This window comes from Balaenoptera borealis, assembly GCF_965194805.1.
Source record: "Balaenoptera borealis genome assembly, chromosome: 3".
Lineage (NCBI taxonomy): Eukaryota > Metazoa > Chordata > Mammalia > Artiodactyla > Balaenopteridae > Balaenoptera > Balaenoptera borealis.
Window position 1 is genome coordinate 91672219 of NC_138866.1, and position 25824 is coordinate 91698042.

Genomic DNA, 25824 nt, shown 5'->3' on the forward strand with positions numbered 1-25824 from the left:
TCATTGTGGGTTTTAATTTGCATTTTTCTGCTTAATAACGAGATTGAGAATCTTTTCTCATGGTTTTAGCCACTCACGTTTTCCTTTCTGTAAAATACTTGTTAAAATTACTTTTGGATTGTTTAACTTCTGCCTATTTTTCTACTAAGTTGCCTGTTTCTCATTTTTGTATTTCACAAATTGTAATTACAAGACATTAAAAAACCTCTTACGATCTCCTAACCTATCATAAATATTCCTTTTTCCACATACACAATTTTTTCCATATATAATTTTTATACAGAATCAATACAATTTTTGAGTTGCACTGTTTAATATTATGTATATGTTCTTCATTAATTATAATATATGAAGGCCCCGTATTATTCCACTGAGTGGATGTCCTGGAGACTTCTTTTGACTTGTTGCCCGTTACTGGACATTGAGAAGTTTTCAGTGTTTTTTTTTTTTTTTGCTGCTGCTGCAGTGTACACACCTTTAATCAAACAGTTCCTTTTCTTTCTAGGGGGAGATTCCATTTGGATACATTCACCTGAGTAGGACAACTGGGTCCAAATATTCCTATAGTTCTGCCAAACTGTTTCAGCCCCTTGGCAGCACTGCATTCCAGGGGCCCTGAGCACAAGGTGGGATCATTTTCTTATTGATTCCTATGAATTCTTTATATATCCTCACACTAATCCTTTGTCAGTTACATGCATGGTAAAAATCTTTTCCAAGATTTGTGCCTTGTTCTTTCACTCACGCTTGATAAACAGAAATTCTTAATTTTAGGAATAGTTCTCTCCGTGCAATCATAAAGACATCTGCCTATATTTTCTACTACATGTGGTTTTCCCATTTAAGCCCTTAATCCATCTGGAATAGATTTGCATGATGTATATGTTAGGGGTCTGTGATGCTATCTTTGTCATTTTCCTTATATGTGTTTCCACACGTATGAGTCTGTTTCTGGGCTCTCTGTTCTGTTTGATTTTCACATACTGAATTTTATATACTATATTTTTGTATAAGCCTATAAAAAATAAAATGGCTTAATAGGTCTTGATATCTAGAGGAAAAGTTATTTTCCAGGGATGTCTTGCCCAGTGCTCCTTTATTTTAGAATTAGTTTGTCAAGTTCCAAAAACATCCCCATTGGAATTTTTTTTTTTTAATAAATTTATTTATTTTATTTTTGGCTGTGTTGGGTCTTTGTTGCTGTGTGCAGGCTTTCTCTAGTTGTGGTGAGCAGGGGCTACTCTTCGTTGTAGTGCACAGGCTTCTCACAGCGGTGGCTTCTCTCATTGTGGAGCATGGGCTCTAGGCATGCGGGCTTCAGTAGTTGCGGCGCGAGGGCTCAGAAGTTGCGGCTCGCGGGCTCTAGAGCGCAGGATCAGTAGTTGTGGCACACGGGCTTAGCTGCTCCGCGGCATGTGGGAACTTCCCAGACCAGGGCTCGAATCCATGTCCCCTGCATTGGCAGGTGGATTCCTAACCACTGCACCAACAGGGAAGCCCACCATAGGAATTTTGAATAGAACTGCATTGAATCTATAGACTAACTTCGGGGAAAATGCCATTTGCAACATCAAATTGCCCTGAATGAGCATGCTATTTATTTTTTTAAATGTCCTAAAATAAAGTTACAGTTTTCTGCATCAGTGTCTTATTATCTTTTGTCAGGTTTATGCCAGAAACTGTATTTTTGTTGCTACTGTAAATAATATCTTAAATTTTGTTTGTTGGCAGCACACTGAAATGCAATTAACTTTTGCATATTATCTTATATCTAGCCATGTTACTAAACTCTTAAATACGAGCTTGTGTTCAAGAGTAAAAATTTGTTACAAATTCCTTTAAAATTTTCATTCTACCTACAGTTGATACCAATTAATCCTGATAACTTAAAAACAAACTAAAGAATAAGAATACTGATAGAAGGTATAATCTTCTACTCAAATTATATCTTCATCTTTTCACTTTCTAATTCTTGTGCTTCAGAAGGTTGTCTTTGTGGACACTTAATGAGCAAACCAAAGACGTTAGGATAAATTTTTAAAGCAGTTCCAGGGTTCAAAGCATGTAGAAATGGGTCACTATGTCTAGGAACAACCAAAACATAGAAAATTTTGTCATATATTACCTTGTGACTCTTTTCCATAGCCACTCCAACCATCTGTCAGTCTGTTAATCTCATCGCTTTATGCCCTACAAATCACACAATGACTGCACTATCAGCAAGATTGTTTTTTAACTGATTCCCAAATCCCTTCTTGCTCCTAACAGACCTAAGCAATTGTAAAAGGAAACTGAATAGATGTCCAACAGAAAAGGTACAGTCCAAATGAAAGAATGTATGTGCCACCTAATTCATTTTAAGCCAGACAGCATTTTTGTGAAAACTATAGGGGGTAAAAAGCAAATATGCCTTTGAACAGATCTAATTCCTAGCCTTGGATCATTAATAAGGATTTCTTTAATCACAATGGGTGTTGAGTAGAAGACGGCCATCTACTCTATAGCTATTAGGCTGAGACCAGAGACACAAAATGAAATTTCACAGTATGAACTGGAAAATAGCAAGAATATTTTAAGACTATTTATTAATTCTTATCTACTACCAGGATAAAGTTTTGTAATTTAATGCTTATAGAGTCCTCTAAAAAACTTTTGACAAAATGATATCACTAGTCCAAAATTTTTACTTATTTGAAGATATAGGTATCACTCATACATCTGGTTCAGATCTACACTAAAATACGGTGCAGAAAACTTGGTAACTTCTTCTATAAAGATATTATAGGATGTTAGGATGTTTTAAAAAGGATTTTAATCTAGTTATAAAACACGTACAATTCTGATTTCTACCAAAATGAGTCCCTCAAATTTCTACAATGTCTGCAAAATTCCATCTCTGATTTCTGAACTGCTCCACTACTATAAGGGGATAAGGAAACATCAAATCCTGCCCAAAATTGTACGTAAGCCAGCATGCAAGTTGAAAGAATATTAAGGACATGGACTGTTTTATCCTTCCTAGAGAATTTCACAAAGTGGCAGGATAAACGGATGAAAGCCTAGAATCCTAAAAAGTGGTAGAGTCCATGGAGTTCCCCGGTGGCCTACTGGTTAGGATTTGGAGCTTTCACTGTGGAGGCCCGGGTTCGATCCCTGGTGGGGGAACCATCCTGCTTGCTTTGCAGCATGGCCAAAATACAAAAAAAAAAAAGTGGTAGAGTCCACAATTATAAAGTCAATGCATGACAACAGATGAAAATCAGTGATGTATACAGACATAGAGAACAGACTTGTGGTTGCCAAGGGGAAAGAGGGATGCAGGAGGGATGGATTGGGAGTTTGGGATTAGCGGATGCAAGCTATTATATATAGAATGGATAAACAACAAGGTCCTACTGTACAGCACAGGAAACTATATTCAGTATCCTGTGATAAACCATAATGGAAAAGAAAACAAAAAAGGATGTATATGTATATATAACTGAATCACTTTGCTGTACAGCAGAAATTAACACAACATTGTAAATCAACTATACTTCAATAAAATAAAATTTTTTTTTTTTGGCCTTGCCATGTAGCATGCGGGATCCCCAACCAGGGATCAAACCCGTGGCCCCTGCAGTGGAAGCATGCAACCCTAACCACTGCACGGCCAGGGAATTCCCTCAAAAAAATAAATTTTTTAAAAAACCTATAATGTATATATGTAAGAAATCTTGCCTTACCAGTCTGCTGTGAAGCGTCTACCAGTAGCACAATTTTTGATCTGTTATCAGGACCTGCTGCATTTGTCTCTTTCTGAGTAGCTACATTTTTCACCAGTGGCCTTTTGCTTTTTATGTGCTGTTGTAAAAGCTGTTGCTGATTGAAGTAAAAAAAAAAAAAAAAAATTAAGATCTTATTCAATGTACTAAACATTATAAAATACACATCCTTTATAATAGATACTTAAATGTAGGCTACAAATTAGTGACTCCCAACCCATGAGGAAACAGGGTTACTGTGTTAGGATTTCATGAAATTATCTGCAGCCAATGATAATAGGGTAAAAAATGTATTATACACACATTTATATACTATTTTCAAATAACCATTAATACTACTATAATAAAATATAAATTCATTTTAATTGTCATTTGAATTTTTAGTTTTCTCAATCAATACCTAATAAACAATAAGAGTATAATCATGTCAAATTAGGGGTTGCAAATTTTTATTTAAAAGGGTAATAAAAAGGATGGTAACTTATCCAAAAGCGAAATTTTAGCAATGAATTACAAAAGAAATTTCTGCTTTAGAGTTTAAAAAGAAAATACTAAAAAGTTGATCCTTTCCTTCATTTTTAAAAATATGGGTATTCATCACTTAATAGCAATTTATACAATAGAGCTCCAAATTTAACTTCTTAGATTCAAGTGCTGGAAATGCACTCTGAGAAATCATGTTACTTCAAACTCTGAAAGTTATATACTATTGCCTTCTTTTCATTCTCAGAAGTCCCAAAAGGATTTCCCTTGATCCAGAATGTTTCCATGAACAAAGACTAAAATGCTTTTCAAAGCAACTTCTGCTGCTTGTCTGTATTTTAATCTGTAAAAAGTATGCCAGAAGATAGCAAAGACTTCCCACCGAAGAGGCTAGGCTAATGGAATTTAGGAAAGCATCAACTCCTTGACAATAACAGTCATAAAATGCATCTAATCCCTCTGCCTTCTATTAGCTCAAAAGTGCTGAAAAGAAACATGGTTTTTCTTCTTATTTGCTTTGATATTATGGCCTCAACAGAAAAGTAACCTTTTAGTTAAGAAACAGTCACCTAGAATTAACCTTAATCCTCCTGTGATTTCAAGGCCTTTGTGTCTTTTTTTTTTTTATTTAGTCAAAGGCTGGTGCTGACAAAAGGTCGTTTCACACATTTATCTTTAATTTTCTTTAGCCCTAGGAGACCTTGTATTCATATAATAAAGCATCCCTTGGATAACAAAGTGCTATTCCTACTAAAAATTGACAGAATAGAAACAATGAAGTTGAAGAAACAAATGTTCTTTTCCATAATATCTCCTGCTTATTTCTGAAGATTGAAATGTCTTGATGTGCATTAGCCACTCAACACTGCTAGCAAAGGATCCAAACTAATCACTTATTAAAATTGGTGTCACTATGCAATTTTTATCACTAAATTAAAATACTTTGGAAATATCTGCGCATTATGCTTATGTAAACTCTCCGAAGGAACTGGAAGATGGCTGTAAATCATATCACCATTTAAGAATGAGGAACAAAAGTAATGGAAAAAAATTATTTTACAAATGCTACACTGTTGACTGTTTTTTAAAAGGTAAATTCAGGATTAAAGGCTCATCAATACAAGTAGCAAATTGCTTATACTATTACTAACAAGAGAAATATCAAACACAAAAGCCAATCAAATTCAGTCACTTACTTTTGGTACCACTGGTCCTCTATTACTGTTTCTGTTTCGATGACCAGATAACGGGAAGACCTGTCCAAGCTGATTTGGACGCTCAGTGCATTCTGCGGTTATAGTATTGACAGTATTTGCAGCCTGAAAAGTGTTGGAGTAAGGTGCAGGAAAAGGATGATAGAAACCCATAACTTGGGCACATGGTGCTGGCATCAGCTGATAATATGTATACTCTGTAGAAACAGGTGGCTGAGCAGATATAATGGGGTAAGCAAGGTACGGTCCAGCAGGGTTCGGATTAGGCTGTTGCCATCGTATATCATTGTTATATAATGGAAACTGTCTGTAAAACCAAATCAAAAAAGAACAAATCTATTGACATGTATGTCTAAAAGTAATGCTAAAGCAAAATCTCAACGTATTTTAATAAAAGAAAAAACCGTACAAAACAGTAGCCTCATAATAATTCTGAAAAAGAGATAAAATTACTGTTTTATAAATTTCCTTGCTATAATGAGAGATTTTTATGTACATGTAATAACAATTTAATTGACAGTATAAAGGAATTCAACCTGATAGCTTACTGCATTCCAAAATTTAAAAATTTTGGTACGGACCTTTCTTATTTGTAACTCTCCCCTCAACCTCCTCAAGGTATTTCTGCCTAAAAGTTAAAACACCTAAGTTGCTGAATCTGCCACTAAAGGCAGTCCAAAGTTCCCATCCAATGGTAACAACTGTGACAGTCTTCTGCAAAAAGCAGGGTAAGGTGATCATTGTGTAAGGTGATTTTTACAACGGGTGTTAAGATTCTTCCACCTCCCATTCTTTAGCTCAGGCCCACAGCCTCCTACTCCTCTACCATACTCCCCCAACCACCTGGCCAAGTCCGGCTCTTTCCCTGGCTCCCCTCCTTGGCAATGGAAGCAGGCACCAGGTCCAATGGAAAGAAGAGAAGAAAAAGGCAAGCTTGTTCACTACCATCTTATCTCCAGCATTAGAGTTCTCCTAGTGCAATCCCCTCCTATAAAGCACCAGTCCTTCCTGTCTCAGCAGTTCTCCTTGCAGACAGTTGCTGCTGACAAATGAGGGGGCACAGGGGCCTGGAGTACAGAGCTTTTCCTCACTATTCCATGACAAAGCAAAAGAGAAAAACATTTCCTGCCATAATTCTAAAAATATAATCTGATGGCTGGCTTACTCATGAATTCTCAAAGATTATTTGGTAAGGTAAGAAAAATTAAATTTATCATACTGTACACTTGGCCACTTTGCCAAATACAGAATAGTATTTTTAATCTAGTTTACAAATCACTTCAAACATAATCCAATATAGGTCCAAGATTTTTAATATAATGTTAACTTGACTCAGTTGAGAAGACTCCTTTAGCTTCTACTGTTTGCCTAATGTCCAGAACTATTAAGAGTTTTAGACTATTAACTTGAATATTTAATATCTGAGACAGTAATTTAGTGATCTGTTATCTCATACATCCAGAATTTCTCAAAGAATGTGCCTGGGCACACTAGTGTGCCACAATGGTTATAGATGTGTAGAAATATTGATTGCCTTAGCCCTCAGGGGTGGCTGGGCAAAGGCTAGAGTCTAGTCGCCTCATCCATTTATCCCAGAGTGCTGGAGAAGTACAATGTTTTGTGTGTGATATAACTTGAAAGAGGCTGAAAGTACTTTTATACAGCAATAAAATGAACTACACCAACAAAATGCTAATCATTCAGACAGTCTAAGCAGGGTTAGAAAGGCTATCATGACTATCACAAGGTACACCCTAAACACTAGGTCACACATTATCTGAACTGTAAGCATTTTGCTAAATCACCCTGTGACTACAGCACAGAAGCTAAATTTAAACTACAATCAGAGTCTAAACACATATATGCTAACTAGACACAAAAGCTTCAAAGTTAAGGGCTACCCCTTGATATATTCTTCTTATGCCAGACCGTCTTGGCAATTATGATTAGATACCTATCCTCAAAAAAGGATATTTGTTCACCTCTTTCTGAATAATTCATTCCTCCCTTTGAGTCAATTTATTTCAGACAAATTTCAATTACTTATTATAGGAGATACATACAAAGAACTCCATTTTCTCTTAGAAAGAATGAGAAAATAACAATAACCCATGTTAACAATTTTTAAATTTCTACATCATTTGGTTTTATTTACTCCTCTTAGAAGACAGAGAAATGGCTGATGTTTAAAAGTTACAAAAGAAAAAATTAAGAAGTATCCTTTGTCAACTTCTATATTTCCCTACCCCTTTCTTCCCCCACCAAAAGAAAATAATAGTAAACAAATTACCTATTGGACTGGTTTTCCTGAACAAATGGATAACAAGTAATCAGGTAGCTGGGAATTGGAGTTGGTTCCACACCAGAAACACTGCCATTATCATTTGGGAGTGCCATAGGGATCATAAATGTATCAGGATTCTTCTTCTGGGGAATAAATGGTTCTACTTCAGCTGACAGCTTGACATTCTTCAAAGAGAAGGTGAAACACATTACTAACAAACAAACAAAAATTTAAATAATACAAATTCACAATTTAACGATAAAAGAGACAGTCTTTACAAACAGTAATTAGGTCTCTTCTTAGTATTCACAAGACATTCAAAGGAATAGCAAGGTCAAATTAAAATAATTAAATATGATTACATTATTTAGACAAAGCCATCAAATAGGAGAAAAGTTATCAAAGGTTACTAGATTTCAATGAAGTCATTTCTTACGTAACCAAAGCTGTTAAAACAATCAAGAATACAAGGAAGTTGTACCTCACAGTCCAAAAATAAAGCTGGTAGTAAAAAAAAAAACTAGCTCTTCAGACAAAACAATGTGTTTTTAACTAATTTTGTTAGGGGAAAAAAAAAATCACTGAACAGAGTTCTGAAGGATAATTACTTTATATTTGTTTGAATAGTCTAAAAAATAGTCTATTTCTGTCCATTTCAGGAAATTAGATTAGTATGGCTAAATTAAAAGGAAGGAAAATGTCTACAATAAATGAAAAAAAAAAAATAAGGGAGAAAAACTTTTGCTTCACAGTTAAACAGGGGAAAAAATGAGTACTTCAGCTTCCCAGTAGACAAGCCGAGTAAACTAAAGTAATCCAGTCTATGTACTCCATTTTAGTTTATTTTGTATCTTTTCTTATAAATCTATAGAGGTTTAACAGACATAATAAACTACCATACTAAGGATGCACAAGTTGGTGACAAAACTATAAAGAAAAGTAAATAAGAGCCATGAAAATCAGGATAGGAATTACTCTTAGGAAAGAGGGAGCTGTGATTGGGAAGAGGCACCTGGACAGTTTCTGGGGTACCTGGCAAAGTTCTATATCCTAACTTGGGTGATACAAGGTATTCATCCAATAATTCATTTAGTTGTACACTGGTCTTATGCAGTTTTCTTTCTATATTTGTTATATTTAACAACAAATTTTTAAAATTTAATTATACAAATAAATAATCTATAGGCACATTCTGTAAAAGCAGAATGTTAAAAACCACAAACATTACAATCTAAAAAGATATTAAACACTTCTTAGCAAAACCAGTAAGTGGAATGCAATCCAATTTTTCAACAACTCAAATCAACTACCTGAAAGCAATAGCCCTAACCAGAACTTTTTCCCCACTAGGGTGGCATTCAGTAGAAACTCCCATCAAGGCATATTTCTCAGAATAAATTTCATGCATGTTTCTCACAAAAGTAATCAGTAGCAAATCCAAGAAAACCTAAAGAAAAGACTTGGTATGCTAAATATAGAGCCTTTTTCAGAAAAACCGTTCTCCAAAGAGTCCACTGTAAATATTCAGCAACACGTGTCTGGGGGAAGAAAGCTGAACTATATAGCAGTATCAATTCAATATCCTTCCTCCCCACCTGATTTAACTTTGAAGTCTACTTCTGTACTACTAACCAAATCTGAAGCTGATAACGTCATTGAACTCACAAATATCTGTGAACTGGAGTTGGTTTCTTGAATTTCAACACAAGAGGCAAAAACAAATGTTAACAGTGTAAGTCAGTGATTGTCACTGTGATAGTCAACATGATTCAAAACTGATTTACATAAGGTATAAAAATATCAACCTTTGAATGTATGAGAACCTGAACAGTTTTATAAATCTGGACTAGAAGACACCAGGATTTTTTTTTAATGCAAGGTATGCGGTTATATTAAATTCTCAGCCCAATATGAAAAAAAGGAATAATACTAATATAAAGAAATAATTTAAAAATAACCTTTCCTGATCCCCCCAAGTAATACCAACTCATAAATTACTTTGGTAACAACAAATTCAAATTCTTGCTCAAGTCAAAAGGTGCAGGGAATTCCCTGGCGGTCCAATGGTTAGGACTCCACTTCCACTGCAGGGGGCACAGGTTCCATCCCCGGTCAGGGAACAAAGATCCCGCAAGCCAGGTGGTGCAGCGGGGAGGGGAGACAGTGCCACAAATTTTTTATGCCTTGTTTCATTTGTACTCTATATGTTTTATGAATTTAGGCAACCCACTATTCAAAAAGTGTCATGCATAATTTATAACTAATATCTGCACATATACACAGTATATGTCCTTAAAAATTAAAGTCTGTATTGGTTTCTATTCTAAGTGCAATTCTAGATATTGGCATTCAACAATAAAACTCACAAACACTGAAACGAGCCTTTGTTTTTAGCAAAAAAGAGAAGCTGCTGTAGTCAACAGCTGCAGAAACAGAAGATGTCACTAGTAGGAACAGACTGGCAAACTTTCTCCTATAGTTACAACTCCGTATGGTTTTATAAGTTGTTTATTGTGACTTTGGGGCCTTCAGTGTCATACATCAAAATGCAGCCTCAGTTGTTCTCAGGCCTGAAAAGTAATGTAAAGATCCCAAACTATTTTTTAAATTCCATATAATAAAGACCATAGAGACAATATGTTAAGCAAGCAACAAATTCTGGCAATATTTCAATTATATTAGCATAGAGATCAAAGGAAAAAATGTCTTAACATAGTGGACAACAAAATGTTATGAAAAAGTTAGACTAGTTATTTCATACAATGATATGCCTCAGTTTGAATTTCTGTTTAGTCTCTCTACTTTTGCCATGATCTGCTTTTTAGAAATCAAAAATTTTATAGCAAATTTTTGTCTCCTTAAATAAAATATAAATATGAAAGAAGTCTAAACACAGAACAAAATCTATTCCTGTACTACTCTTTGTTAAAAAAAAAACCACACAATAAAATTATCTTTATCTTTCAGAAATTATTTCAGAATTTTCCAAATTAATGAAAAATCATAATCCCAGAAACCTGTATTTGAAAAAAAAAAAAAAAACTTAAGCTGTTTCACATTCATTTAAAATTCTGCATATAGTAAAACAAACATCAATAAAACTTCTTTGATGTGAATAATCTAGAAAACCCAAGAATTTATCAGAACAAAAACTATAAAAACCTTATTTAAAAGTTTATTAAACAAATGCATTCAGATCACTGAGAGCCTATATATATAATTCAACAAACATACACTGAGTTCATGTTTTGAAGAGAGCACCACACGAGGCTGGTTTAGGGAAAATGGGCAAACATTACTACGAAGCACACGTCAACAGAAAATGCATACTAAACTCCTCTGAGACAGAACATTCAGAAGAGTGCAAATAATTTTCCCAAATTAAGCAACAGAAAAAAGACACTCACTTGAAATCAAAACTGAAGTAGAACATAATAAGGCACGCTCCCACAGTGAAATGTCAGTATGTACTACACACCTAGAGAAAAAATATGACCATGGAAACCCTCCACATTCTTCCCATGTTAAGGTAAATATGATATATCAAACATTAAGATGTTTTATATATCATGGCCAAAGATAAAATGTCTTCTGAAGGAAAAAATGCTTCAGAGATACCTGCTGGCTTTATTGTTTTCTGGTTGGAATGTTTTATACTGAAAGTAAACCACTTGCCAAAACAAATCACATATACATATGAGTTCTGCCAAGACTTCAGAAAATATTGAAGAAAAAAAAAAATAAAAGCGTTTACCTTAGGCTCTGACCATTTGCTTTCCTATCCATACATTTTCCCCCTTTTCTTAAAACAGACCACATTTAATCCTGTTAAAGTCTGGTGGTACTTTTCTAACATCCAACTTTCTAAATTTAATACTAGTTTTTGGAATATCTAATTAATTAATTCCTGCTTTTACATTTTTTTTCTCTCTTTCTTTGAGGGGTTTTCCCCCAAACTTCTTGCCTTGGATGCTTAATTTTTAATTTCCTTTTAAAATGCTGAATAATGAAAACATTCGTGACTATGCATTTGCCTCAGAGTAAGCTTCAGCCACATCCCATACATTGTCATATGTAATATTTTATTACTTTTTCAAAAATCTAAAATTCTACTTTATATTTCCTCTTTGATTTAAAAGCTTAGGGGAAAATGCCTTATAAAATTTCCAAATGGTATTTTCACTAAATGAGCATTATTTACCTTCTTTATTATTACAAAAGTATTATTTTTAAAATCTGTTAAGACATTTACTTAGATCTATAAAATCTAACTGTAAATACTGCTGAATAACAAACATTTTAGAGTAACTTATTTAGAATATATTTAGTTTGCAGTGCTGATATTATTTGAAGTTTATAAATAATTTAAAGAAAAGAATTATAAACTGAATAATTTTATATCTTTATTGGTAAACAGCACTTTGCATGAAGCCATATGCATTTATTACACATTTGCTTTTCTAAGAATTAAAGACATTAGTGATCAATAATTTTGTAAATTATTTTAAAAGAACTTATCTAACGTTAATGTACTAAATATCAAGTCAATGTTTAAATTATTTGATAATACAAAAGAGATAGTAAACCTCAAGTGTTCTGTCACTTCTAAGGTTATTGTTTATTAAAAAAAAAAATCTCAAAACACTGTCCTAAATTTACTAAAACTAAAAATAGAAACACTAAGACTTCATAAACAAAATGAACTCCATGATTTATGCTTCACATCCCTTTATACCAGCTTTTTTTCCCTAAGAACAACAACAACAAAAAAAAGGCACAATACCAAGTAGTCCTTAGAACTAACTCCGGCAATTAAAATTAAGCCACTTGTTTTGATTTAATATAGTCTCACTAAAAGAGAATACTCCTTCTGGTTATAACATTCTTTCAAATAGTCATTACTACAATTAAGACTATCAGCTAGCATGTATTCCCAGTAACTTACTTTTTATAATCTCCATCAACGCACCCACAATTTATCCTTTTATACAAAGATTTTATATTTTTTTTAAAAAAGAGGTAATTCAACAACAGCAACATGAATGCCTTCAGGCAAAACATGCTGAGTTTTTTTTTTTTAAGTTACACTTGTGCAATACTCCAAGGATTTCGCTTAGATTAAGACAAAATGCAGAAAGTGTGTATTAGTACTATTTTTTTAAAAATCAAACTTCTATGAATTGCTAACCACTACAATATTATAAGTTTTAATGCTGTAGACATTCCCAGAAATTCTGAATATAAACCAACACTGGTTTAAAATGAAAAAAATAAATGTTTAGTGAGAAAAAATGGGAATTCAGCACATACGGCATCTGTTTTTAATGACTCTTACTTATTAAATTCACTTTGTTATTAAAAATATAAAAGTACATTCCAAATAACTTGGAAAAGCCATTGCATTACTCAATGGTATAGTGAAAACAATCAAGAACTCCACAAAGTGGACAAATCTCAGTTCTAGCCCCTAATCTATCAGGAAATTAATGGTTCTGTGCCTTTTTTCAATGATGAATACGAGCATATGATGAAAATAATGGAGTCTTGCCCCAGAAAAGTGCTAATTAAAACGAAGGAGACTCCTTCCAGGTCATCCATGGACGCCTGAATTAACTGCCTACAGCACGAACTAGGCATCACTTCCTGGGGTCTCAGCTTCCTGTGAGCATGTGTAGGGGGAAAGGGGGATTGATTCAAATTATTCTCTCATTTAAGGTTAGGCTAAGGGAAGAGGCAAGAGGTATTGGAGGGGAAAAAAAAAAAGAAAAATTCTTCAACGGAAAACCTACATTTATGATTTTTTTCTGAACCTTAAATTTCTACAAGATTTTAACTGGTTGTGGATTTTGGAAAGATACAGGATGAAAGATGAAGAGGCTCTCTAAATAATTTGCTCATAGCACTTGCTGTTAAGATAATCACACACAAGTAACTATGCTAAGGGTTACCATCTCAATAGTTAATTACATTTCCTCTGGGATAAAGGGAACCATAAGTATACATATGGCAGCATTACTAGTTACAGTTCTGTCATCACAGAGAACGACCAAAATGTGTAACCCTTTCATTAGTGACACACATACAAAAAATCATTCAAGAAAATTTCCTATTCACTTGTCAGGCTTTGAAATCTCAGACATTTTTGATAGATACCTTGAAAAATTGTTTTTCATTAAATTGGATATAGGGTGTATATAAAATACCCTGGGTCACAGGAAAGCCTGTATGTATTTGCCAAGAGGCCCCAATCAATTTGCTTCGGTAAATACACATATTGTTTCATAAAACTCATTTGTGTTTTCAGAGGCATATTCACATAAAGCTTTTTTTAAATAAAGATTTTGTAAAAAAATATATATATATATCTATACACACATACACACACACACACACAACCAGGAGGCTGCTCTTTGCCTGCTAAAAGAGCACGATTTAAAATCAGAACTGGCTCTCACTAGCTACATATATACAGATACAGGAATTCGGGAAATCTTGTCTCATTATTCAGGTGTTAATCATCCATTTGTAAAGTAATTAGGCAAATCCGTAGTCTCTCTTTTTCCTTCATCTATTTGCCTAGTTCATCACTGGGCAAGGCCTTCAACTGAAGAGGGGAATGGAGAGTGAGTAAACTTAGATTTCATCAAATTAAATCGTTTCATACAGGTCTCAGGATGGAAAATACCGAAACTTCTATGGGGGAAGAAAACTATTATTTTTAGATTATTTTTTTTAACACTATCACCATCCCAGCCTCCCAGCACCTACTGGCTTGGATAATCAATAATTTGATGCAACTGAAAACACTAATGGGACTGCTTTGTGAATATGAAAACGGGCTCGGAAATGAATTCGCGCTTCGGTCCTACACCTTTAAAATATGATATCGACTTTTAAAAGACACTTATTTTTGCGAAATAGTTAGCTAGAAGGGCAAAGGGAAACTGTAGTATTTCATATCTGAAAAGGAAGACCTCCCTAAAACCACTGCAAAAACAATGCTTCGCTCAAGGAAACGTAGATCTTAAAAAGCCCATAACCCGCCCCCCGCCTTCGTCTGTAGTTACCACACATTCTCTGACAGTTTTTCTAAGTGAGAAGCCCTCAAAAGCCTTTCCACCTTGAAAACACATTCCAGAACCGCAGGGAAGGGAAGGGGGGGGAGGTGGTATTCTCTAGAAGTTATAAACCCTCTCTCGGGAGAGCACGGACAACTTGGGAGTCTTCTGGCCCCTTTCACCAAGCCAGGGAGGAAGGGCAAAAGCGAGTCCCCAGCCCGGGGGGAACGGGGCTGGAAAAGCCCCCAAGCTCGAGACAGCAGCTGGAACAATGCAGGAGAGTGGGGCGCCGCCAGGCTCCCGGGGGAAGGAGGTCTGCGCCAGCAAAAACACGAAGGCTCCAGCCGTCCGGGCCCACCCTCGGAGACCAGGGCCCGCCCGGGAGGAAGCAGCGACCCCCAGCTCCCGGCCCGGCCGGCCCGGCCCAAGCCCGCGTACCTGGTCTGCGGGGGCTCGGTCCATGGCGCCTGCAGCCGCAACAGGCCCGCGTTAGTCGGTGTCGAGAGCGCCTCGGGCCGCTTTCTCCATGGCCCCCCGCTCGGGTCGAGACCGGGCTCCGGACCTCCGCCCCTATCTAGCTGGCCCCGACACAGAGTCCGGCTACGCCACTGGCCGAGGAAGCGGCTCTAGCTCCGGGAGGAGGAGGCGGCGGCAGCCTCGGGGAGGGATCATCTGGGACGGAAGCCGAGGAGGGCCCAAATAGGAGAGAGCCGTAGGCGGAAATGGCGGTGCGCAAAAGGGAAAGAAGGGGGAGGAGACTGAGAGGGGCAGTGGGCGGAGTGACCGCAGGCGGCCTGAGCTGGCAGTAACCGAGCACGAGCTGGCTGATCTGGATGCTGAGACCAGGTGGAGATTCTCAGGAGCAAGTGCCCTGAACCACTCTGCACTTTACGCGGGACTTAACTGCCCCTCTGGACTGCTAAACTAGAGGAGCGTGGGACCACTTGGGACTCAGGACACCCGGTTTTTAGTCTTCAGGGACATCAGAGGCCACTTACTTATCTCAGACTACCTCTTAGTGATACTGGAAGAGCTTTTAGCTGCCTGTACATATGATCCTTTCTTATGTTATCCGGCTAAAGGGAGTCTTGACTGTAAAGGAAAACACCCCAGAATGGCCACCACTGAGAAATGGAGACAGGAGTCTCCACAAATACTGATTTGGTAATTCACTGTCAAGATCCAGGTCCACCTCTAGGCTCACCTTCAGGCTGATCTGCCCTATCTCAGAACCCCTCATTTTACCCAGAGTCTGTATCCCACCACCCAACAGGTAACATACCCAACTCTGGTATGTTGCTTTTTCCAGTGTGCCTACTGACTGTTCCTTGAGGAACAGAGACTGCCATGAAATTGGACACTTGGTAAGCATAGCGGATTGCCTCCGGGCATCTCCTCGAACACACCCTCCAACACAAACCCTAAAAGTTCTTGTTTGCTGGTCAGTTCCAGGGTGAGGAAGAAAAATAAAAAGCTATATAAGCTAAATCACACTTAAGTGAGGGAAGAGAGTAGAGGTGGCTCCTGTGTGGGAGAGTGGTGTGGAGATTCACAGCTGGGAAAGAATTTTAAGGTTTGCTTTGTTATGCTTCAAGAGACATCAGTAAAAACTTGCATTGCCTTCTCAGTTAGGCTGACTTGGTAGTCTAGTTTTATTTGACTAGGACTCCAAGAAGAGGTGGTCTGTGGAGCTCCTAACTGTACTTAAGTTGATACTATATTTTGACCTGATGAAAGGAACTATAGTAGGTTAGTAAGACTTACATCAAGGCTGGCAGCGGAAACCATTTCTAAGGAGAAACATTTATATTTGTATGTAGAGCTCTCTCATTTATTTAGGTTTATTAATTCTGCTGCCTCCTCAAATTTTACATGTATGTATGCGTGTGTGTATGTGTGCGTGTGTGTATATATATATAAGATCCCGCATGCCACGCAGCCAAAAATAAATAAACAAATACAAATTATAAACTAACAGATTATCATACTCCTTCACAACTGAAAGATAAAAAGAACTCTGAATTTTCAGGATGTCCCCCTATGGTCTCTAGCCATAAGATACCCCCATCTGAGTAAAAAGGTAATAATAATGCAGTAATAAAAATACCATATTACTTTGATTTTCTTCCTTAAAGAATGACCTGAGGAAATCTTTTCTTCTTTTTTTTTTTTTGGCTGTGCTGCTTGCATGTGGGATCTTAGTTCCTGGACCAGGGATAGAACCCGTGTCCCCAGCAGTGGAAGTGCAGAGTCCTAACCACTGGACCACCAGGGTATTCCTGTGAGGAAATTGAAATATAGGATCTCTAAGGATATTTCCACACTGTAGGATTTTTATGACTATGAAATAGTTCTTGCTGAGAATCTTCTATGTACAAGACATTCATTTAAATTTTAAGAACAGAATTATAAGAAATTATAAGAACAAAAATGTCACAATGCCCTTCTAACTTAACACAATCCTAGGAAAGATTGTAATAGCTATTAGAATAAAAATTTAAACCTATGAAAAAAAAGAAGACATTTTAAAACATTACATTTACAGATGATGTGATTGAATTTTAATTAATTCTTTCATTCAGCAACAAATATTTAATGTGCCAGGTGCTATGCTAAGTACTAGAAGTACAGCAGTTAATAAGACACTGAGGGCAGAGACCATGTTTGTCTTGTGGGCAAGACATACATAGAACAAGTAAATACAGGTGAGCTGAGTGTCATGAAACAGGAAGCTCAATAGGTTCTACCATAGTGTGGGATGGAAGGTCAGGGAAGTCATATCTAAGTAAATAGCATCTAAGCAAACACCTGAAGGGTGAGTAGGGGTTATGATAAGTGAGGGGGAAGAAGTAGGAAAGTTGTTCCAAGGAAAGGAAATGGCATGTGTGAGGACTCTGAGGTAATAGAGAGAATCCAGCATTAATAGTTAAATAAGCTCTCTCCTTGAAATGAGAGTTCTGGAGGAGAGGGATAATTCAGTAGAGCAAGGCCTCTGAGAAGATTGGGAGGGATAGGATGCAAAAGCCGGGGGAAGAAATTGACCTCAGATGGGAGTAGGGATATGTTGTTTACAATGACAAAAGGAAAGGAAGAAAGGATAGATACAGCTACATTTATAAGTTGAGGGAATTCCTGTCAAATGGCTTCTGTTTTCTCACTGAAATGGCAGGCAGGTTATCTGCTGACAGTGGAGGGAGGCAGAGCTGTGATGATCATGCACTTGTCAAAACTCAGCAAACATTTTAGACTTGTGCATGTTATTATGCGTAAATTTTGCATGAAAAGAAACTATAAATAAATACTGAACTCTAGTTTTCACAAATGCATGTACCTATGTAACCCAAATCTCTATCAAGATACAGAAGGTTGCCATTACACTCAATGACTTTTAAAACTTCTCTACTTTCCTAGCCACATCAGCCACATCAGACAAGAAAAAGAAATAAAAGGCATCCAAATTGGAAGGAAAGAAGAAAAACTGTGACTATTTACAGATGACATGATATTATGTATAGAAAACCCTGAAGTCCCTACCAAAATACTATTAGAAGTAATAAATGAATTTAGTAAAGGTGCAGGATACAAGATTAATATACAGAAATCTGTTGCTTTTCTATACACGAATACTGAACTATCAGGAAGAGAAGTTAAGGAAACAATCCCATTTACATTCACATCAGAAAGAATGAAGTACCTAGGAATAAACTTAACCAAGAACATGAAAAACCTATACTCTGAAAACTATAAATCATTAGTGAAGGAATTTGAGAATTATACAAAGAAGTGGAAAGATATCCCATGTTCTTGGATTGGAAGAATTAATATTTTTAAATTGTCCATACTACCCAAAGCAATATAAAGATTTAATGCAATCCCTATCAAAATACCCATGACTTTTTTCACAGAACTAGAACATATAATCCTAAAATGTATGCAGAACCACAAAAGGCCCTGAATTGCCAAAGCAATCTTGAGGATAAAGAACAAAGCTGGAGGACATGGAAGCAAGCTAAATGTCCATCGACAGATGAATGGATAAAGAAGATGTGGCACATATATACAATGGAATATTACTCAGCCATAAAAGGGAACAAAAGTGAGTTATTTGTAATGAGGTAGATGGACCTAGAGTCTGTCATACAGAGTGAAGTAAGTCAGAAAGAGAAAAACAAATACCATATGCTAACGCATATATGTGGAATCTAGAAAAAAGGTACTGATGAACCTAGTGGCAGGGCAGGAATAAAGATGCAGACATAGAGAATGGACTTGAGGACACAGGGGGAAGGGGAAGCTGGGACGAAGTGAGAGAGTAGCATTGACATATATAAACTACCAAATGTAAAATGGATGGCTAGTGGGAAGCTGCTGCATAGCACAGGGAGATCAGCCTGATGATTTGTGACCACCTAGAGGGATGGGATAGGGAGGGTGGGAGGGAGGCTCAAGAGGGAGCAGATATGGGGATATATGTATACATATAGCTGATTCACTTTGTTGTACAGCAGAAACTAACACAACACTGTAAGGCAATTATACTCCAATAAAGATGAAAAAAATTTTTTTAAATTAAAAAAAAATAACAAAGCTGGAGGGAATTCCCTGGCAGTCCCATGGTTAGGACTCTGTACTTTCACTGCCGAGGGCCTGGGTTCAATCCCTGGTTGGTGAACTAAGATCTCACAAGCCACATGGCATGGGAAAAACGAGAAAAAAAAAAAAGAACCAAGCTGGAGATGTCATGCTCCTGACTTCAGACTATAGTACAAAGCTACAGTAAGCAAAACAGCATGGTACAGGCAGAAACACACACATATAGATCAATGGAACAGAATAGAGAGCCCAGAAATAAACCCACACAGTTATGGTCAATTAATCTATGACAAAGGAGGCAAGAATATACAATGGAGAAAAGACAATCTGTTCAATAAGTTTTGCTGGGGAAACTGGAAAGCTAAATATTAAAGAATGAGATTAGAACATTTCCTCATACCATATACAGAAATAAACTCAAAATGGACCTAAATATAAGAACTGAAACCATAAAACTCCTAGAAGAGGACATAAGCAGAACACTCTGACATAAATCATAGCAATATTTTTTTTGATCTGTCTCCTAAAGCAAAAGAAATAAAAGCAAAAACAAACAATTGCAACCTAATTAAACTTACAAGCTTTTGTACAGTAAAGGAAACAATCAACAAAATGAAAAGACAGCCTACTAAATGGGAGAAAATATTTGCAAATGATATAGTCAATAAGGGGTTAATATCCAACATATATAAACAGCTCATATAACTATATATAAAAAAAACAAACAACCTGATTTTTAAAATGGGCAGAGAACCTGAATAGACATTTTTTTCAAAGAAGACATACAGATGGGTAGCAGGCACATGAAAAGATGATCAACATCACTAATTATTAGAGAAATGTAAATCAAAACCACAATGAGATATCACTTCACACTTGTCAGAATGACTTTCATCAAAAAGCCTACAAATAACACATGCTGGCGAGGATGTGGAGAAAAGGGAACCCTGTAAACTGTTAGTGGGAATACAAATCGGTGCAGCCACTATGAAAACAGTATGGCGTTTCCTCAAAAAACTAAAGATAGAACTACCATATGATCCAACAATGCCACTGCTGGGTATATATCCAAAAAAAACAAAAACACTAATTCAGGGGCTTCCCTGGTGGTGCAGTGGTTGGGAGTCTGCCTGCCAATGCAGGGGATGCGGGTTCGGGCCCCAGTCTGGGAGGATCCCACATGCCGCGGAGCGGCTGGGCCCGTGAGCCACAACTGCTGGGCCTGCGCGTCTGGAGCCCATGCTCCGCAACAAGAGAGCCCGCGATGGTGAGAGGCCCACGTGCTACGATGAGGAGTGGCCCCCGCTTGCCGCAGCTGGGGAAGGCCCTCGCACAGCAACGAGGACCCAGCACAGCCAGGGATAAATAAATGGATTAATTAATTAAAAAAAAAAAAAAAGCCAGACCCTAGTTAAAGTGGTCAGGACAAACTTATAAAAAAAACAAAAAAACAAAAAAAACACCACTAATTCAAAAAGATACATGCACCCCAATGTTCATAGCAGCGTTATTTACAATAGCCAAGACTTGGAAGCAACCCAAGTACCCATCAACAGATGAATGGATAAAGAAGATGTGGTACATATATACAATGGAATATTACTCAGCCATTAAAAAGAATGAAATTCTGCCATTTGCAACAACACGGATGGACTTAGAGAGTATTATGCCTAGTGAAGTAAGTCAGACAGAGGAAGAAGACAAATACTCTTATGTTATCACTTATATGTGGAATCTAAAAAATAAAGCAAATGAATGTATAACAAAACAGAAACAGACTCATGGGTATCAGAACAAAGTAGTGTTTACCAGTGGGGAGAGGGAAGGGGGGAGGGGCAAGATAGGGGTATAGGATTAAGAGACACAAACTATTACATATAAAATAAATAGGGTCTTCCCTGGTGGCACAGTGGTTAAGAATCCACCTGCCAATGCCGGGGACATGGGTTCGAGCCCTGGTCTGGGAAGTTCCCACATGCCACTGAGCAACTAAGCCCGTGCACCACAACTACTTAGCCTGTGCTCTAGAGCCCACGAGCCACAACTACTGAGCCCACATGCCACAAGTACTGAAGCCCACGTGCCTAGAGCCCGTGCTCCACAACAAGAGAAGACACCACAATGAGAAGCCCATGGACCCCAAAGAAGAGTAGCCCCCGCTCGCCGCAACTAGAGAAAGCCCGCTTGCAGCAATGAAGACCCAACGCAGCCAAAAGTAAATAAATACGTACATACATACACAAATAAAAATAAATAAATAAATAAGTAAGCAACAAGGATATATTGTACAGCACAGGGAAATGTAGCCATAATTTCATAATAGCTTTAAATGGAATATAATCTATAAAGTATTGAATTACTATGTTGTATACCTGAAACTAATACAATATTATAAATCAACTGTACTTCAATTTTTTAAAAGAAATTAAATAAACAAATAAATCTTCTCTACTTATATCAAATGATTGTCTTATTCACTGTTGTATCCTCACTACCTAAATCAATGCCTGGCACATAGCAGGTGCTCAATAAATATTTGTTGAATAACTGAACATGTGATATGATATTAATTAAATCAGTATTCTTTCATCCAGGGTTGGGTTTTGTTAGGCTTGTGCGTTTTATTACATGAGCAGGATTCAGTAATGTGTGAGCACAAAATTCTTTTATTTTTTACTTCACTGTCTTTTCAAATTCTCTGAGGGCTGCTTCTTTTTCTGCCCTGGATGAAATCTCATGAAGGTCAAACAAACTTCATTCCTGGTTAAAGCTTTTCATTTCCCCAAGCTCAGTCCTGCTTCAGGCTGGAAACCTGCAGTGGGGGTAGTGGCACAGACTACTTTTATTTTGTTTTCTATCTTTACATCTCCACCTCCTCCTCCTTAACTACTCGCTGGTCAAGCTTTTAGATTCCTCCAGGTTTGGGTTGTGAAGGGGAAGGTAACAGAGCTTCTCAGATGTCTCAGATGTATGCCATGAATGGTCAGTTCCGGACAGTCACTAATGATCCTAGCTTTCAGCCCTTGGGTTTCTGAGGTTTCAAACCCTCCGCTGGATCCCCTGGGTGCTCAGCCAAGCAGCCTTCTTGCTGGACTCCCTTTTAAAATAGCTTCTGTCACCAACCCTGGGAACATTTTGCTACACTTGATTTATCACACATCCGTCCATCCATCCATCCACCCCCTCTAGCATCCCATGAATCCATCTTATTTTTGGTGCATAACAAAGTAAGTTGCTGACATAAGTACACTTTCTCCTGGGAAAGACTCACACGTATCCACAGTTGGTGAACGTGCAGCTGGTTTGCAGCATGCTCTCTCTGTCTCTAATCGCCTTTGGTTTTCTCAGGAAAGTATCAGATCCCAGTTCCCTGTATTCCCCCAGACTCCAGACAACATATATCAAGTTCTCCGAGTGTTTCCCTGAAAGCTCCTCTCACATAGCTTGAGGTAAGGGGAAGCATCTCTTTTTTTCCCTGTGGGAGGTGTGGGTAGGTTTCAAGTATCTTCAAAGCAGTACTCTTCATGAGTCATCAGTCCCCCCACTCACCCCCCCTCTATGGGCTGGAGATGAGTGATGAATAATACTGAGCCACCATTTCTTGGCATATCTTACATGGTGGACCAATATCTGACTTTAGATGTACAGATATTTGGCATCTATCTACTGTCCTTTGGGGACCCAGTCAAAACAAACAGCATGAATGTTATTTTACATGTTCATTTATTTAACAAATATTTTTTGAGCACCTGTTCTGTGCCAGGCACTAGTCTAGGTAGTAAGGATACAACAGTGAACAAGACAAAGTTCCTGCTCTCATGGAATTTACCATTTAGTCCGGGCGACAGACAATAAGCATATTTTTTTTTTAAAAAAAAGAAGATAATTTCATGTAGAGATGAATGTTATTATAACATAGTATTAGTTTAAGGTATACAGGGACTTCCCTGGTGGTGCAGTGGTTAAGAATCTGCCTGCCAATGCAGGGGACACGGGTTCGATCCCTGGTCCGGGAAGACCCCACATGGCACAGAGCAACTAAACCCGTGCACCACAACTACTGAGCCTGCGCTCTAGAGCCCGAAAGCCACAACTACTGAGCCCCAGTGCTGCAACTACTGAAGCCTGCACGCTCTAGGGCCTGCATGCCGCAAGAGGAAAAGCCGCCTCAATGAGAAGGCCACGCACCGCAATGAAGACCCAATGCAGCCAAAAAAAAAAAGTGTACAACATAATGATTGATATATTTATTGATATATCGTACAAAATGATTACCATGATAAGTCTAGTTAACATCCATCACCACAGAGTTATAATTTTTTTTCTTGTGATGAGAACTTTAAAAATCTATTTTCTTACCAACTTTCAAATATACAGCACAGCATTGTTGACTATAGTCACATGCTGTATATTACATCCCAAGGACTTATCATATAACTGGAAGTTTGTACCTTTTGACCACCTTCACCCATTTTGTCTACCCTCCTCTTCCCTTCTCTGGCAACCACCGATCTGTTCTCTGTATCTATGAGTTTGGCGTTTTTTCAGATTCCACTTATAAGTGAGATCATACTGTATTTGTCTTTATCTGACTGACTTATTTCACTTAGCATAATGCCCTCAAGGTCCACCCGTGTTGTCACAAATGGCAGAATTACCTTTTTTTAATGAATAATATTCCTATATATGTATATCACATCTTTATTCATTCATCTGTCAATTAACACTTAGGTTGTTTCCACATCTTGTCTATTGTAAATAATGCTGCAACAAACGGGGGTATAGCTATCTTTTCATGATAGTGATTTTGTTTCCTTTGAATAAATACCCAGAAGTGGGATTGCTGGATCGTATGGTAGTTCTATTTTTAATTTTTTGAGGAACCCTTATACTGTTTTCCATAGTGGCTGCACCAATGGGAATTTGACATTTTGGCCAAATAACAAGGCTAGAACATAGCTGAAGTTGAGTGTATATCTCACTTTTTTGCAGGAGAGTAACATGATCTAATGGCAAGAGGGTAGTTAAGGTGACAGACCATGGAATCATAGCTGCATAAAGATAGTATTAACCAAAAATTACTAGAGGTAATACCTGCATGTTTTTAGCGTATAAGATAAATCCACCGAAATTCCTAAATATTAGTGGCAAACTGATAGGAATAAAAGGTCCCATTGACAATATCAGTGTGTGATGGAAAGATCGCTGCTAGACTAAGAGTCAACAACTTGGGTTTAAATTTTAGCTATATCCCTTCCAGGCCATGTGTCCTTGAAAGTCACGTAAGCCTATCTGAGCCTCAGTTTCCTCATGTACACATTGCACAGAGTCGTTGAGAGACTCAAGAGAATGAATGAGAGAACATATTGCAAGCTCTAGAGGAGTGGTTCTCAATCTGGGACACTTTTAAAACCAAGATGCTCAGGCCCTTCCTTAAACCAATGAAGTTAGACTCTCGAGCAAATAATCTTCCAGTCACCCAGAGTGTCTATAAGATCTTAAGTCAGATCATGACACTCGACTCTTTAAACCCTCCAATGGACCTTCCCATCTCAAAGTCAAAGTCCTTAAAGTGGTGACTGAGGCCCCATGATCAGGCCCCACCTCTGGCCTCATTTCCTCCTCTTCACCCTCACTCACCCAGCCCCAGGCACACGGGCCCCTTGCAGTTCCCCTAACATTCCAAACGTATTCCCACCTGGGAGCCTTTGTTTTGGCTGCTGCCACTCTTGTCGCAGTTATCCCACAGGGATCAAGCTCTCACTTCAGGCCTTAGCTGGAAGGCTAAAACCTTTGACTGAGGCCTTCCCTGATCACCCTCTTTACCATATCAGGCGTGCACACAATCCCTTTCCCCTTCTAGCTTTTTCCATAGTACTTATCACTACCTAAAATGTTACATATTTTATTTGTTTTGTTTGTTTATTGATTATCATTTTCTACTAGAATATAAGCTTCATGAGGTCAGGGATTTTGTTTGGTTTGTCCACTGCTGGGTAGTCCCAGTGCTTAAAAACGTAGAAGCCCTCAGTATATATTTACTGTTGCTGTTCCAAATGCATCCTCTGAGCATGCACCTTACCCAGCCTAAAAACTTCAATAATGGCTCATTGCCCACTCCAAATGTATTCTGTGCTTTCCTACCTCCCTGACTTTGCTCATGTGGTTCTTCCTACTCTGTATGCCCTTCCCATCTTGACAATCATTTCCTCCATTTCCTGGATGAAAAAGATCCTCCTCAAAATTCCTCTAGCTGGTTGTGCCACATCCTGCCTTAAATTGTCTGTGTACTGTGTATAATTTTTTTATGTAATTATTTCCTTTCTGAGTGTACACTCCTTGAAAACAGTGTTACTCAGCAATGTTTGTTGAATGAATGAATGAACTTACTTTTGTAGCTGACTCAGACATTCACCAAAAGAAGGAAG

At 37.5% G+C, this 25824-nt stretch overlaps 1 protein-coding gene across 2 annotated transcripts in view; it reads right to left on the reverse strand.

The window, feature by feature from the left end:
- The window catches only part of SECISBP2L (SECIS binding protein 2 like), a 60485-nt gene extending 44989 nt beyond the window's left edge, over nt 1-15496 (reverse strand). For both annotated transcript variants that reach the window (XM_082387917.1, XM_082387916.1), the window contains exons 1-4: nt 15242-15496; nt 7752-7930; nt 5444-5768; nt 3726-3861 (exon numbers count right to left, since the gene is read on the reverse strand). In XM_082387917.1, coding sequence (XP_082244043.1) covers nt 3726-3861; nt 5444-5768; nt 7752-7930; nt 15242-15265 — 664 coding nt within the window. In that variant the 5' untranslated portion in view covers nt 15266-15496. The remainder of the gene's footprint in view (nt 1-3725; nt 3862-5443; nt 5769-7751; nt 7931-15241) is intronic.
- Nucleotides 15497-25824: the final 10328 nt, after the last annotated feature.